The sequence below is a fragment of the Ictidomys tridecemlineatus genome, chromosome 9 (assembly GCF_052094955.1).
Source record: "Ictidomys tridecemlineatus isolate mIctTri1 chromosome 9, mIctTri1.hap1, whole genome shotgun sequence".
Classification (NCBI taxonomy): domain Eukaryota; kingdom Metazoa; phylum Chordata; class Mammalia; order Rodentia; family Sciuridae; genus Ictidomys; species Ictidomys tridecemlineatus.
The window spans coordinates 55,903,361-55,918,544 of record NC_135485.1 but is presented as its reverse complement, the minus strand read 5'-3'; the positions used below and the strand labels follow the sequence as shown (position 1 = coordinate 55,918,544).

At 36.5% G+C, this 15,184-nt stretch overlaps 2 protein-coding genes across 7 annotated transcripts in view; both read right to left on the bottom strand.

The window, feature by feature from the left end:
* Nucleotides 1–4,266: 4,266 nt before the first annotated feature.
* Epgn (epithelial mitogen) lies at nt 4,267–14,133 on the bottom strand. The gene is made up of 6 exons (XM_005333239.4): nt 14,045–14,133; nt 11,272–11,355; nt 10,631–10,720; nt 7,816–7,936; nt 6,906–7,058; nt 4,267–5,640 (listed from the first exon to the last, which is right to left on the bottom strand). The coding sequence occupies exons 2-6, from the start codon at nt 11,312–11,314 to the stop codon at nt 5,586–5,588; spliced, it is 462 nt and encodes a 153-aa protein (XP_005333296.1). The 5' UTR covers nt 11,315–11,355; nt 14,045–14,133; the 3' UTR covers nt 4,267–5,585.
* Nucleotides 11,322–15,184, bottom strand: part of Mthfd2l (methylenetetrahydrofolate dehydrogenase (NADP+ dependent) 2 like) — a 118,226-nt gene continuing 114,363 nt past the window's right edge. For 4 of the 6 annotated variants that reach the window (XM_040292304.2, XM_040292309.2, XM_040292307.2 and 1 more), the window contains one exon: nt 13,576–14,148. In XM_040292304.2, coding sequence (XP_040148238.1) covers nt 13,946–14,148 — 203 coding nt within the window. In that variant the 3' untranslated portion in view covers nt 13,576–13,945. Of the gene's footprint in view, nt 11,356–11,375; nt 11,570–13,575; nt 14,149–15,184 lie in introns of those variants that run through there. The other 2 variants (XM_078021412.1, XM_040292305.2) reach the window with 2 other exon arrangements.

Below are 15,184 nucleotides of genomic sequence, written 5' to 3'. Positions count from 1 at the left end.
AAAGCGTCTATGGGCTTCCCCTGGTGCTAGGCATCTAGAGTGGAGGGGGAGAGACAAGAGGCTGCCCACCCAAGCCTTCCTGGGGCAGGCTGCTCACTGCTAGGGTAGGAGTCCTTGCTAAGCATGGTACACAATGGGGAGGTAACCTGAGCAGGGCTGTGTGCCCAGAAAAATCTGGCAAAAATTGTAGCAGAGAGTGGCTGAGGGTGTGGGCAGCATCTGAGTCATCAGATGCCACCCTGCCAGCTTTCAGGTGAGTGTGGGTTCTCCTCAAGAGCACATTCCAGGGTAACTCTTTGATCTGAGATTCCTTTATAGCTTATGAGATTTGCAGTACAACAGGGCCCTCTACAGCCATCATCCTGATTAGACTCAGAGGAATTTAGATGAGGAAAGATCTTCAAATTAATCCCAAGAGCCAAGTTTGCAGATTTAAAAGCCCATGAGAACTTAACTTGGCAGCCTAACAACTGAAACTGGTTGGTGTTGAGGACACCCCCTTGACCAAAGCTATGTGGGAAGATAAGGCCAATGTTCATATGATCTGCATCTCAAAGGAAACTAGATATTTATAGTAAGGTATCTTGGTTTCCAAATGTGGGTTTGATTTGAAACAAACACCATGAAAGTCAAAGGAAATAATACATGTGTGGACTGGATTTGGCTTCTAGGCATTACATTTTCACCATACACCTTCCAACCAGGAAGGGAATGTAAAGGTCATTTTTAGACTCTATATTCTCCACTTAAACAAGAATATCATATCCAGAAGGCTCCAGCAAGGTTAAATAGACAGCTACTTTAGAACACAGGTCATTAATCCATAGCACAGATTTTTCCTATTGTTTCCAAGTTTGGCCCTAACCCAGACAGACTACCATCATTTACTGCTAGCGCATATGGGGTTAGGGTTAGGATTGAGGGTGATGTGGGGCAAAGAGGGTATTTACTAAGATTTTAATGTAGATGGAAAAACCCTCTGCACTTGGATACCTCACTTTACATCCCTTAACCAACCTATTAGATGTGTCCAATTTAAGGTAGCACAGTGACAGAGAACCCGTGTCTACAGACTGGGTAGGATATTCTCCAGCAACCTGCCCACTCTTTTAATCCTGAGGATAACCTAGGGTTTATTTACAGTCTACAGTCTCTTCTCAGTCTGTGTTCTCACATGCCACCAGGCACTTGACACTGTTCTGGCCCCACCCTAAGGATGGTATGCATATTGTAATCTGAGGATGACAGCAGGGAATTTTTGTAATTGATCTGTGACAAGGTGAATATATATATATATATATATATATATATATATATATATATATATATGTGTGTGTGTGTGTGTGTGTGTGTGTGTGTATAAAACAAAAAAGAACTATTTTTCTTTGCATACAAATCACTTGGTTACATCTCCAAGTTCACCAAGATTTAGTACCCAATGTAAATATTTCCCATAAAATGTTGGGAAAGATTATCATCTAGAACTTAGATGAGGGACTTCAGCATTGATTGACTGTAACTCCTTCAGGACACGGCTTTTCCACTTTAAAGCTATGTGACCTTAAACAAGTGAACTGCCTTCTTGAAACCACAGATGTGGGTTAATCAAAATAATGCAAATACTTTCAAACAGTGCAAGTTTTCACAAATGGTAGCTCTCAAACTATTTCTTTAACTTGATTTTCAAGGAACTTAATATTGAATTAGTATTTTTGTTGCAATTCAAAAAAAAAATCTAGAGATGCCATTCTTTCCAGAAAGATGTGAGACCTAATTATTATCCTCTTAAAGATCAAAAGTACTAATTTGATAGCTTCTTGTCATTTGTTTTAACCAAATTCAATCTAGGAAATCTATGCTCCAATAACTGAGACATAAAAATGACAAAGAAAGTACTGGCACCCCACCACCTGCCTCCCCCAAAAAAGACAAAGAAAGAACATGAGGGTTTTAAATAAGGCCTGACTAACAAATCCAATTCTTATTATCATATAATCATTCACCTAATCTTTATGAGATGTTTTATTGGAAGCTGTGTTTCCTGTAATCTAGAACACTCATCATGTTCAGTTTTGGCAGAGGAGTGAAGTAAAATGATGGGACATGCTTTTGTACATGGACATTCTCAAGAATTAGCCTTGGAATTCTCAGATTAACTGTTCAAGCTCTTGAGCTCTGGGCTGGGCATTGACTGACTGAATTTTTTTTTTTCTGGGATAGAAGGTTTTATTTTCTCTGTTATTTTGCAATGAGAATTTCCTTCTTTTTAAATTATTAGTTGTTCAAAACATTACAAAGCTCTTGACATATCATATTTCATACATTTGATTCAAGCGGATTATGAACACCCATTTTTTACCCCGTACACAGATTGCAGAAAAATTCAGAATTGCCTGAATTTTTATTAACAAATTTCCTAGAGAATTTGGAAGATATGCTTCTGAATGTGCTACTGAATTGGTCTGCACCAAAGTTTGGACAGAAATGTGGACTCACCCAGATCACCAGTGCCAGACAATGACAAATTCAATTTCAACACTTCCAGTTCATCTTGGCAGATGCTCACATCTGATGTCATGCAGTCATGATGTAAGCCAGAAAGAGTGGTATTTTGCAACAGAGATTTTGGTAACCCTTCCCATGAGTGTGGGTTGAAGAATATCAATATTTATATCACACACAGAAAGCATGTTACGTTTTGTAATGCATCGAAGTTAAATGGCTTACTCATAGTCTTCTGGGTATATGAATTGTTCTTATGTTCGATTTCAAAAGCTCAAATTGCTGAAGTTTGTCTTATTATTTTCTTAAGACTTTTTTTCAGTTAAATATAATGAATGAAAATCTTATTGACGTCACCAAAATGGATATGTGAAAACTAAAGGATTAGATTTGCATTTTGAAAGACGAGCTATGTTATAATTTCACCCTCTTCAAACTTTATAAAAACATGATTGTACAAAAAAGCTAATTTGGGGAGAGAGGATACAATGACAAGCAATTTTAATTCTTTTAATTGGAGATTTACTGGCTCAGAGAGGAGATTTTGTAATGTTTGCCCCCATCCCATCAAAGTGCTAAATAATGATGTACTTCTCAATACTGATGAGCTAAGAAAGTGTTCTCAAAGAATTGAAGGATAGACATAAGGAAGAGACAAAAGGGGGACTGAAAGAAGCAGATGAACCCCTTGGCCAGGTTGATTTAGTGAAAGATGCCAGCAGCATGCTGTCATTTCTTTCCTAAGTCATCCACCCAACTTAATGATCCCTGATTGATGGCTGCAAGTGGAGTTCAAATGCAAGTTCATGGGTAGGCACTTTTCAGGGTCTTACTGCATACAGGAGAAAAAAATGTACAAGATGAAACAATTGACAGATCATCTTGTATTTATGCATTCCGCCCCCCCACACACAAGGTACAAGTCCTTTATGTATGTAAATGTTGCCAGGTGGGGCTCCAGCTCTATGGGAATGCCAGAGATTCCTTCCTGCAAAATTAACTCTGGGAGTTACGGGATCACAAGATTATTTCATAGGACAGACCACAAACAGATGGCTTCATAAACCATATTGTAAATTTCTGTACAGTCTCACTGGGTAGATTTTATATTGTTAATGAATACTTTTCCATAGGTGAAAGAAGGAATCTGTATTAGCATTTGTTTGGATTAACATTTTGGATTAGCAGTGCTGAAAATTTTAACTGCTGTGACGTTGTTCTAATTTCAATGTAATAAGTTTAAAACTGGCAGGCATTTACAGACTGCCAATATTTGTAAGCATTTAGGTTACCATTTCTGTAGTCACTATCATTGCTTCCTCTTTCCTTTCATTAAGAGGCAGTCCTTAATTACTTAAAGACACGCCTTCCTGGACTCTCCCTGGTATTTTTACATCTTTTTGAAATGCTCAGGAAGAGCACAGCTTTCTAGGTGCGGTGCTGGAGTCATGGGTGGAACCTTGGCTCCCCACCCCTTGGGGTGATGTAATCTTTGCATGCTGTGTGAAGACAGGCAGAAAGTGCTGACCTGTGATTCATCTGTGTTAAATTCCTTCTGAAGGAAAACCAAAGCAAGTGAAATTCCTTCTCTTCAAAGGAAAGCGAAATGGGAAGTTAGGAGCGAATAAAAATCTATAATTTAATGCAAACGAAGGCTTATTAATAGGCTGCCATTGTTCAAACATTCAAGTTTGATTTTCTGTCAATCTCATGATCAAAATTGTTTTGTTTATCGACATCACAATAGGAGCCAACACTATTAGGTTGAAACTTAAAGACGTTTAATGTTATAATTCTTTAATTTAATTTTATATTTTTCTTAAAAATAAATTATTATTGTATAAATTGATCTTTAAAATATACATCTAAGATAATGGCTAGTGATGTGTTTTGGGGCTTTGGGGTTGGTTTGATGATAGAACTGTCACTTCCATCTGTCACTTAATAGTGCAGAAAACTTCTTTCTTCTCTCATTGTTAAACTTCAGAACCACAAGAGTCTTGTAGAAGATGAAACCAAAGCCCCAGGAAATTAAGGGACCTGCACAAGACTGTACGAATTGTGTAGCAGAAGTATAATTAAAAAGGAAGGACCTTGGTTCCCAAATTGTTATTTCTACCATTGCTCCATTTTTTTTTTTATGTGCAAATCTGTTCAGAAACGGGGTGAAGTTTCCACACGCTGTTGGCTGGTGAAATAACTCTCATGTCTAGTTTGTCAGTTTCTACTTCAGGACCAGTTGTAGACTTTTAGTCATTTTAGACCCGAAGTCTTGAATTTCAGTTCAAATGGATGGTCATCAGTTAATACCACTGATAATGACTAGAAGTGACAAAAGGAGAGGGAACATAAGTCCAACAGAGAATTTCATAATCCATATGGAAAAGAAATGCTTAGCCTACTCTGGATTTGATATCCAGATGGCTTTTAGTTCTGAGAAAGTCTTTAGCTTATTCCATGTTTCACAGATAAAAGTTGCACAGTATTATCATAAGCTAGGTATGATTTGTGTTTGCTTTGGACATTCATTTCTTTTCAATGGCTTGCACTTAAGACACATGTTTGGTTCACTCAAGATGCCATAACACTGATATCACCCTAAAATTGAAATTAAACTCCTTTGATGCTATAAAAACAGAATGCTTGGGATGAGGTCCACTGAGTGAACAAAGAGCTCACATTTAGGTTGTGCTATCCAAATGCTGGGTAGCAAGCAGAACTTGGAATTGCTTCAGCTTGCTGCAAGGATGACAATTATTCCCAGGAAAACCTACATCTGACATGGTCAGAAGCACAAAACACAATTTTTTTTTTGTAGTGTGAACAATAACCAAACAACAAACCCAGGTTAGGATTGCAAACTTGACCTCTTCCTTTGTTGCTCATTCACTTGGCTTCCATGGCTCCTAATGATGGCAAAGTCTAAAGACCAATGTTGAATCTTATCCTCTTATTTCATTGTGATCCCAATTTTCATTCTTTTCAAGTCTAGACAGCTTGACGTTTTGGTTCTTTCACTTGAGGATTTCAATGTGGGGCCCACTGAGTTTCCCAAATGACATGATGAAAACGCCCACAAATCCTCAGAGTGGTCTCCCTCCAGAACAGATGTTGTAAGGTGATTTCAGTTTTAGACACCTAAAACAGAGCATTGATTTCCTTATGACTGTGGTTTGCGTTGGTCATTGTGGTTCACAGAATGCACTGGTGTATCAGTTGCTCAAATGAACGCACACAGAGTAAATTCATATTTTTCTCCTGGTGCCCTGCCCAGATCCCCTTCAATAGTAGACCCATCCTTCAGTGGCTGGGAGCATTAACAGGCTGATAGCACCATCATTCTCCAGAGGATTGCCATAGCCAATAGAACACCTTGCCAGAAGATTCCTGGGAAATTTCAAACCGCTGCCCACTAGCCCACTAACCTACCATGAATAGCTTGTGGCCTGATTGACCCATGAGGTAAACTGAGACCAAGATCTCTGTCCTCCTTGGGAAGGTCTATGATGCCATTCACATTCTCCATCTTCCTGTGGAATCAAGCTAAGACAGCTCAAGCTACATCTTTGCTTAGCTGCTTCTGCTTTCCTTAGGTCATCACAGGTTTCACCTCAGAGCCCTCCTGCCACCTGTCACATGCACAATCCTCTCATCAGAACTGGATCTCAAACAGCTAGCTTATTACCACCAACAGGTCTTTCCTCCTCCCCGGCTGCCTCCTCCTCCACCTTCTCCCTCACCTCTTCTCTCCTTCCTTCTCTTCCTCATTATTCTTCTTAGATTCTTATATAAATATGCAACTTATATATGTTGATTTGATCCTCTCATAAGCAAAACAAATTTTTCTAATTTTGGATGGGCAATTTTAGTCATGTTAAACTGATAACAGTAAAGTATATCAAGGGAAGTATAATTGTATTTTAAAATTAATGTATCTTACATGATTGCTTGACTTTTCCCTAATTACACAGATTTAAGGTATGAAAAACCAGAAATAAGGATGAAGACTTATTTCTTGATTTTTTTTCATTCCACAAATATTTTTTCAGTGTCTGTTCTGAGCACAAAAGTAGATGCTAAATGTGTACTTGTAAACAAGATACACCGGGTCTCTACCCACTTGAGGCCTGCTATCCTCCTCACTTATAATTTTGACTTAGGAAGACACAGATATAAGAAGAAAGGAAGTTGTAAATTTGAACTCTCTTATTGCAACTAAAGGTAAACTTTTACCACTTCTGTGAGAAGGGTATCAAAAATGTTACGGAGGAACTGCTCAGATTCACCTTCTTCTTTTTCCTTAAAAAAGGATACATGTCAAAGCCTGGTATGTCATAGAGGCTTTTCAGATATTTGTTAAATGAACGCACACAGAGTTACTTCATATTTTGTCTTTTTCATACCTCTTTCTTACGTAGCAGTAAAAAATAGCAAGAAAACCACTTATTAATAATCCAACACCAATCCCAATTGCAATGTATTTTTCATAAGAATCCACAGCATATGAAGTTAAGGTCAAGTGCTCACACCTTTCTCCAGTATAACCAGTATAACACCTTAAAAAAGAGAAAAAAAAAGTAATTTTAAAGCCTACAGAATGGCAGGGAGTGGTGGGGAGGAAAGGAAGTAATTTAAATAGGCAAACACCAAGTGAAATCAATGTGTTAAGGTATGAAGTAGCTTGAATTTCACAATAATCATCTCATTAAGACCCCATATATTCCCCTCAATGGTAGACACAAAGTGTAGTATGCTTGTCAAGCAAACTGAGCACCAGGGAGTGATATTGCCAAATTATATTGTTTAATTGTGTGCATATATGAATATGTAACAACAAATCTCATCATCATGTACAACTGTAATGCATCAATAAAAAATGTGGAAAAAAAGAAGACCAAGCAAATCAATGATCATAAAAATTGTGAACTTCTTATGAAGATTTTTGCCTTGCCCTGTTTCATTTTATCCTACAAATAATCCTGTGAAAACTAGGATTCACCTTTGCATATCATTAAAATGCAGATTCTGATTTAGTAGTTCTGAGGTGAAGCATGAAATTCTACATTTTTTAAAAGTCCCAGCTTCTACAGATGCTGCTAATCTGGGAACCATATTTTTTAAATAATGAGGATTAAGCAGAAAAAATAAAAAATCTTTTTGGAAAGTCAAGTACAAAGAGGACTGGCAAGTCACATTCAGATCAAACACAGTTTTAACCAGATAAGGTAGAGAGTGGCACTGTACTGTGTAAAACAACAAAGGCATAAGTTCACCTTCTCCTGTCTCCAGGACTTGGGAGTTCTTTGCAATTACCTGCAGATGGCTTTCTCTAGCTCATGGTGGAATGCACACATCCCATTGATGCAGTAGCTATTATGATCTTCCAGGCAACGGTGAGAAAACCTCAAGGCTATGGGTCCTTCTGCATAGTCATCTAGAAAAAGGAGATATAATACTAACAAATGAAGTGTGTCCTACTTCATGACTTTCAACACATATGTAAGAGGACATTTAAGATTATTTTAGGAGTACTTTGCCTTTTGAGCTATTGATTCTTTGGCAGGTTGGTTATATTTACAAGTGTTTGGTTAGTATCATCCAGAAATGTAATTCATTTATTACAGTGAAAAAGTGTACCCATGATTGTTCCATTCTTTAGCTACCTAATCAGGTACAGAGGCAAGTTTGCCAAAAGGTGGCAGCATTGGTTCTAATCTTAGCAGGTTATTTTGAGTAATGTTTCCCATACCACTGCCTGCATCCTGATAAACGTAGAACATCTCATATAATCTTTATATTTTTCTCCTTTACACTGAGTAGTTGGCACTTAGGAAGGTCTGGATTTATGCTTGTGAAATAATAAACAATTTTATTCCTTCCCCAGAGGAAAAGATGGTAAATCTAATTTAAAATGAAATCTAATTTAAAATGGGACATTTTCTGTAATTGACTTGAGAAGAGGTATTTGTTATGACCCATACAGGAATCCAGAAACAACTTATGGTTCTGGCTGAAATAGTTATATGACAATTCCATCAAATATTAATTAAAATTTTAACTCAGTTAAGAGGTATTCTAAAGTAATGGTAAAAGCCATGAACCTGGGATTAGAAAAACTCAGGTTTTTATTTCTAGCTCTAACACGATGCAATTGAACATGACTAGACACAATTTTTGTAGTCAAGTGTCCAGAAACCTCCTTAGGGGAAATCCTCTTCAGGAAGATATGTTCTGGCAGCACACACATGGTTCAGGATGCCTCCCATCTTCTGATATGCTAAAGACATACATAGACCATCCTTACTAATTATGCAGTGGGGATGACTCTTGCATAAAACTGCAGAATTGATTTTTTTGGTATATTTTAGTTAACTATTTCTCAAGCAAAGTTTTTGGTATTTTAATTTATCATTGCTATGAATGAATGTGTCCCTCATGGTTAGTTATTATGGGCCAAATCACCATATTTGCCTTGTTAAGGAGGTTAAGAGAAACCTATTTCTTCATTTTAGGAAAAATAATCTAAAGGATATTTTTATTTTATATTGGAAAAAATTAAAACTTTAGGTACTCAAGGACCAACAGGATATTATATTATATCACTTACCTTTTTATCAAGAATGTCCAATATTACCTTAGAATTCACATTCATTTTGTTAAATGTGATGTAGTGAACACAATTTATAATTTTAATAATTAATTCTGAGGCAGTGAGAATTTCCCATTATAAGCTGTGCTAGGCTCTTCTTAATTCAAGATTACTCAAACTCAATTAACCAAGCCTAAAATGGGATTTTTTGGAAAATGTGAGAATTGAAAGAAGCCATTTCCAAAGAAAAAGCTATGACAGAGAGACTTATCCATCCCTTAAGGAGAATATTAAACTTAATTTAAAATTTTCTGAGATACTAGATTCATATTTTCAAAATAAATAAAAAGTGAAAAGAAAAACTAAAGTTTTTCATCAAGAAAACAAAGAAAAAATAGAGAGATGACATATTCCATCCCACTTTTCCATTCCTATTGCCTATAATTCAGTTAATTTATTTGCAATTAACCATTAAGGAAGGAAAAAATGTGGTGTTGGGAATATTGCTATGACATCAGTCACTGAGAGAAAACCACACTTCTTTATTTTTTCTACAGTATTATTGATCATATTCCAATAAAAATTTTCCCTCTTTGCTCAAAGGTTCAGAAGACAAAGAATTTGGCTAAAAGTTATTCTAAAACCCACTCTAATTTTGTTTTGCAAATTGATATTCAAAAAATCAAATAGATAAAATATTTTCAATTTTTAAATTAATTGTGGAATGAGGAACAGTTAAATACTACTATCTTTCCTTTAAAATTGAAATATTTGACTTTATCTTTTATTTGCTGGACTCTCAGAGTAAGATCCGATGTTTCCTCCGTCCTGGGTCACATCACCAGCATTCACCTCTGGGGGCCTTAAGTGATTTGCATGAGAATCAAAACCACTCAGTCTCAGGTCTTGACAGGCAACAAGTTTTCCAAGTTCACCTGTAGTTCAAACAGGTTTGAAAACAATGCTGACGCTCAACAGCAGCCAGAAGCCACTGCAATAATAATAATAAAATAGAAAAGAAAATACATCACCATCAATAAAAAAAAAATCAGGTATAAGTGGGGAGGAAAAGTAGCACATGCTAAAAGAACAAAAGCCCCCAAAAAACAAGCAAGAAAAAAGATGGTTCCAAAGATGAAGGAAAATGCTTCATTTTGTCCATGATTTCTTTGACTGTTAAGCTTATAGTCATAGATCAAAATATGATGCCCCTTCAAGAATGCCAAAATGGAAATGAGCTGTCACCGAACACACATGGGTTATTGGAAGCCAAGCAGAAAATATGGTACACTTCACATTCAGGACAGTGGCTGAAGACAACTTTTCTTTCTCTCCTTTGTTTCACTTCCTCCTTTTAAAAGGGCAATTCTTGGCTCACACATTTATCTGTCACTTCAATTTAATAGCATCGTGCTAAAAGTGTTGATAACCCTATAAAACATATAGTTAAAAATTTCCAATGTTGTTTCTATCATAATCCAAGTTTTTCTCAAAGGTTTCAAAGAAGTCATTTGAAGTACAAAAATGGGAAGAAAATACCTTCAGTTTTGTTCGCGGTCCAGTTACTTTGCTGGACTGAGCTTGGGGGAGTCACAATCACGGCTGCCTCTTCTGTCAGTGCTGTCATTGCTGTTGGGAGTGGGGGGAAGCATCTTTAGCAGGTGTGCCTCTATCCAGGTGCAAGCAATAGACCCAGAGTTTTTTTTACTGTGTTTAATCCTATTTCCATTCTGCTTTTAATTTATTCCATTTTAAATCTAGAACCTGACTAGGGCATTTGCTTATCTGTTTTTCAGCCATTCCATCAACTACATTATAATTATGGAAAATAGAAACACATAAATTTTAAAGAAAAAGTGAATGCATTTATATATTAATTCAATCACAAGGATATAATACTGTGGTATTGTAACTAAATGTTATCAACGACTCTTCAATTCTATAGAGCAAACATTTTGGAGTTCTCAAAAAAAAAAAAAAAGAAATCAAAACATACCAGGAGAGGAACATAAGTTTCATAAGAAACTACATTAACCCACAGATTTAATTATTCTGATCTTTATCATGAACAACTCTTACAAACCAACATCTCTTTAATTCAGGGAGAATAAATCCCATTTACATTTACATTACATTACACCTTGATACAAAGTTAATTAAACAAAAGGGAAATTACCTACCGTTGAACAAAAGGCAGACTGATATTGGAACTCCCAAAGCCATCTTCTGTAGTTGCTTTACTTTCTTTCTCTTATCCTCCCAACCTGACGGGTGGGGTGGAAGGCTTTTATTGAGCTCTCTGAGTCTTTCTTGCATTATATATTTCATGAAGCGTCATCTGGCAGTTCTTACCAATCAGAAGAATATGTACTTCTGGCAGCAGCCCCAAGCCTTGGGGCGCTCACACACTTGTTTGGGATGCCTGTGTTATCTAGCGATGTGATCAAGTTTCCTTTTGAAACACTGGTTTCCTGTTACCTGTGGGCATACTCCTATATGTAAAAGTACTTAAAACAACAACCCAAAAGAACATGAGTTCAGAAAAATCCCCACTGGTGTGAACAGAACTGTGTACTAGTTAGGCTAGAAATTAAGGAAGGATTCCAACAAAGAGATCGGCAAATTAGGAGACAGCATAATTATTGTTAATAATAATAATAATAATAAAACCCTCAATAGTATAGTAGTTCCATTTCCTTTCATCACAGACTGTGAGTTCTATAGTAAACAAAATGTTCAGTTAATATGGATGCAAGGGAGAACAGAGAAATTACTGTCAAAATAGGTTTAACATTCCATTTCAGGGTATGGACCAGGGACAGAGCACCTGCTTAGCGTACCTGAGGCCCTGGCTTCAATTCCCAGACAGCCAAAAAAATAAATTCCATTTTAGTTACTTAGCTTTACTTATGACAAACTTTATAAATATATTTTAATGATACAACATTAACTTTTTTATGTCATTCTGCTATTTAATATTTTTCTGAGTAAATGGAATGGACTACCACATTGTAGGAACAAAAATGCTCAGGTCTGTACTCTGATAATCAGGCTAGAGAGAACTGATAAAGTATCAAATAGTACTAACAGTACTACTAATAATACAATTCTCCATTGAGGTAAAATTAAGATGACATTTAGTTTAGATACATCTAATGAATAGAAAGTCTTAAATGTAGCAAAGCCTTTTCAATCTTAATCAAGTTATAATTATTAAAATGCCACTCTAAAGGACATAATGTGTAATTATTGCTTATGATGATTATTATACTTTTGGACTTTAGGGACTTCCCCTAAGTTTTCACTTGCCCGAAATTATTATTAAAATATTTTTGCTGAAGTGCTGTGTCTTTCTACCTGGAATTTGAATTGCTCATGTTTTCTGAACTTTGAAAACCTGTTCAAGTCAAGATAGGTTATCATTTGTATCATGTCCACCCAGTGAGTTAGATTTATCAGAAAAGATCCCTTTCTGTATTTAAATATGAATTTGGCTTTAGAAATCACACAGGAATGAGCTTGCTGTACTCATTATAACTTGGGCAATCACTTACCACAAGAGTCATCGTTTTAAAGTTAAAAGAAAATGTAGCACTTGACTCACTTTAGATGTGCCCACATTTTGTATTTTTACCCTTAAGATTATTTTTAAAAACTGTTTATTAAGTCAATTTCTGAACATCATTTTCCCCAGGCAAGTACTATTTGAAATATAAATAAAAGATTCTTCTTGGCATTGTTGGTGAGAACTCAAGAAATCATTTACAAAGTATCAAATAAACCATCCCAAATCCATTTGTAGGTTCTGGAGGGGATGTTAGAACTCACATTAGATGTCTTTGTTTGCTATTTTCATTGTTGTTTTGTAGTGCATGCTAGGCAAGTGCTCTACCACAGGTCTACATCCCCAGCACAAATACCTTTATTTCTAACACTGAGATATAGAAATACAATAATCATCTTTGTAAGAACTAAATGGAACTAGAACAGTTCAATTTTATAGGTTTTCACACTTATCCCAATTCTGTGTGTGTGTGTGTGTGTGTGTGTGTGTGTGTGTGTGTGTGTTACTAGAGATTAAAACTAGGGGTGCTCTACCATTGAGCTACCTCCCTAACATTTGTAGGTTTTTGTTGTTGTTTTTGCTTTCTTTTAAATTTTGAGACAGGATCTTGTTAAGTTACCCAGCTGGCCTCAAGTTTATGATCCTCTTGCCTCAGCCTCCAGAGTTGCTGGGGTTATAGGTATACATCATTGCACCCGGCCCAAATAAATTTACTGCCAGATGTATACTACAAACCCAATGAACATGTCTTGAATGGGTAAAGTAATAACAGGGCTTTTTTGATTATCAGATGACAAGTGAGGAATAGAGGCCAAAAAGAATTAAATAGAGGCTGAGGATATAGTTAGGTGATAGAGGACATGCTTAGCATTTATAAGGCCCTGGATTCAATCCTCAATCTCTCTCTCTCTCTCTCTCTCTCTCTCTCTCTCTCTCTCTCACACACACACACACACACACACACACACACACACACACACATACACAGTGATTTAGTGATCTGCCAGACACTTGCTTCAGAGTCAGTACTTCATTTCCATTTTTCAGATTCTTAATCAGATGTCTTCTGATAGAAGCTGGTATACTGATCTCAACAGAAATCCCTTGATTATCTCCAAAAATCAAGCTTTAAATGAATTATCACGTAAGAAACTAAATATTAAACCATGATTTTCATTCATATCTGGGCTGAGAGAGATGGATGAATGTGTACTTCTGTAGATGTTTCCCCACTCTGGTAAATTAGGCTATATCATAATACAAACCTATCTACCATTCTGGGTTAAGGTTTATACAGAAAATGTCTCTAAGTCATTCCACCTGCTTCTTTTCCTTTGGGGCCCATACAAATGGTTCCCCCTTGCACTGTTCATAGAAAAATACATTACCTTCATCTCTTTGACCCTCTCACCCAAAAGTCCTTTCTCCCAATCTTGAAGAAAGTGGGACATGTGTTGTTGTAAAGTGGCTTTTCTGTCATCTTTATTTATTCCTAAGAAATAGTAAGACAAGTCAGAGTGAGAAAAGAGACAGAGGCTCCACTACTATTTTTCTCTCATCCCGTATTTTTTGTCTTTAATCTATTCCTCTCTCTCCTAAGTCCATCTAGAAATTTATTTTTCCCTTTCCTTTTCCTTTTATTCCTTTCTCCCTTCCCCCCACTTCTGTCCGTCTGTCTTTCTCGTGCACTCATGCTTTCTCCTCCCCCCCTTTCAGTAAACTAACTCAACCAGCATTTGTAGCTGGTCATTGGCAAGACATATCCATTCATCTATTGCTTTTCTCTCTAAATTTATTCTGTAATTCTCATAGTCTTATTTGCTATTTATTCCTTCATTTGGAAATTACTCATTGTCTACTATATCTACGGCATTGGATGTGATAAGGCACAAATAGATAATGCAGATATTCTGACCTCAGAGAACTAAAGAGAGCTAGGAAGAGTACCACATGCCTAAAGCACTGGGTAGGAAATTATGAGCACCATCAACATGTGCATAAAAGGCAGAGAGTCGAGAAGTCATGCTTACTCAGACTTTCATGGTGTTTTTCATGAACAAGTTTCATTGAAATGAATTTTTAATAAGTAGGATTTTTAAAAATGAGAATGGATTATAAGTGTAGAGGTCATTGAAGGGAGACAGAGTAAAATGTGAAGGGTGGGCTCTGACTCACATTATCCTAACAGACCTTATTTTAAATTCAGATTCTTTTTTATTATACATGTGCCTTAGGTGAGATGTTTTAATGATTAAGAGCATTTTCCTCATCTATCAAGTAAAAATTTTTAATAAGAAATAAACACACACACACACACACACACACACACACACACGCACGCACAGAGGGAGGTATTTGGCACATGACTGGTACCAAATTAAGGATAGTGGTTACTACTGAACAAGTGTAAAGAGCCTCAGCATTTACAGTGGTCACAAAGAGGGTGAGAGATTTTGTAGCTAATATGTGCTAATGAATCCTAAAATTTCCCCACTAGCCAGGAAAACCTGTCCTCTTCCCATACTGAT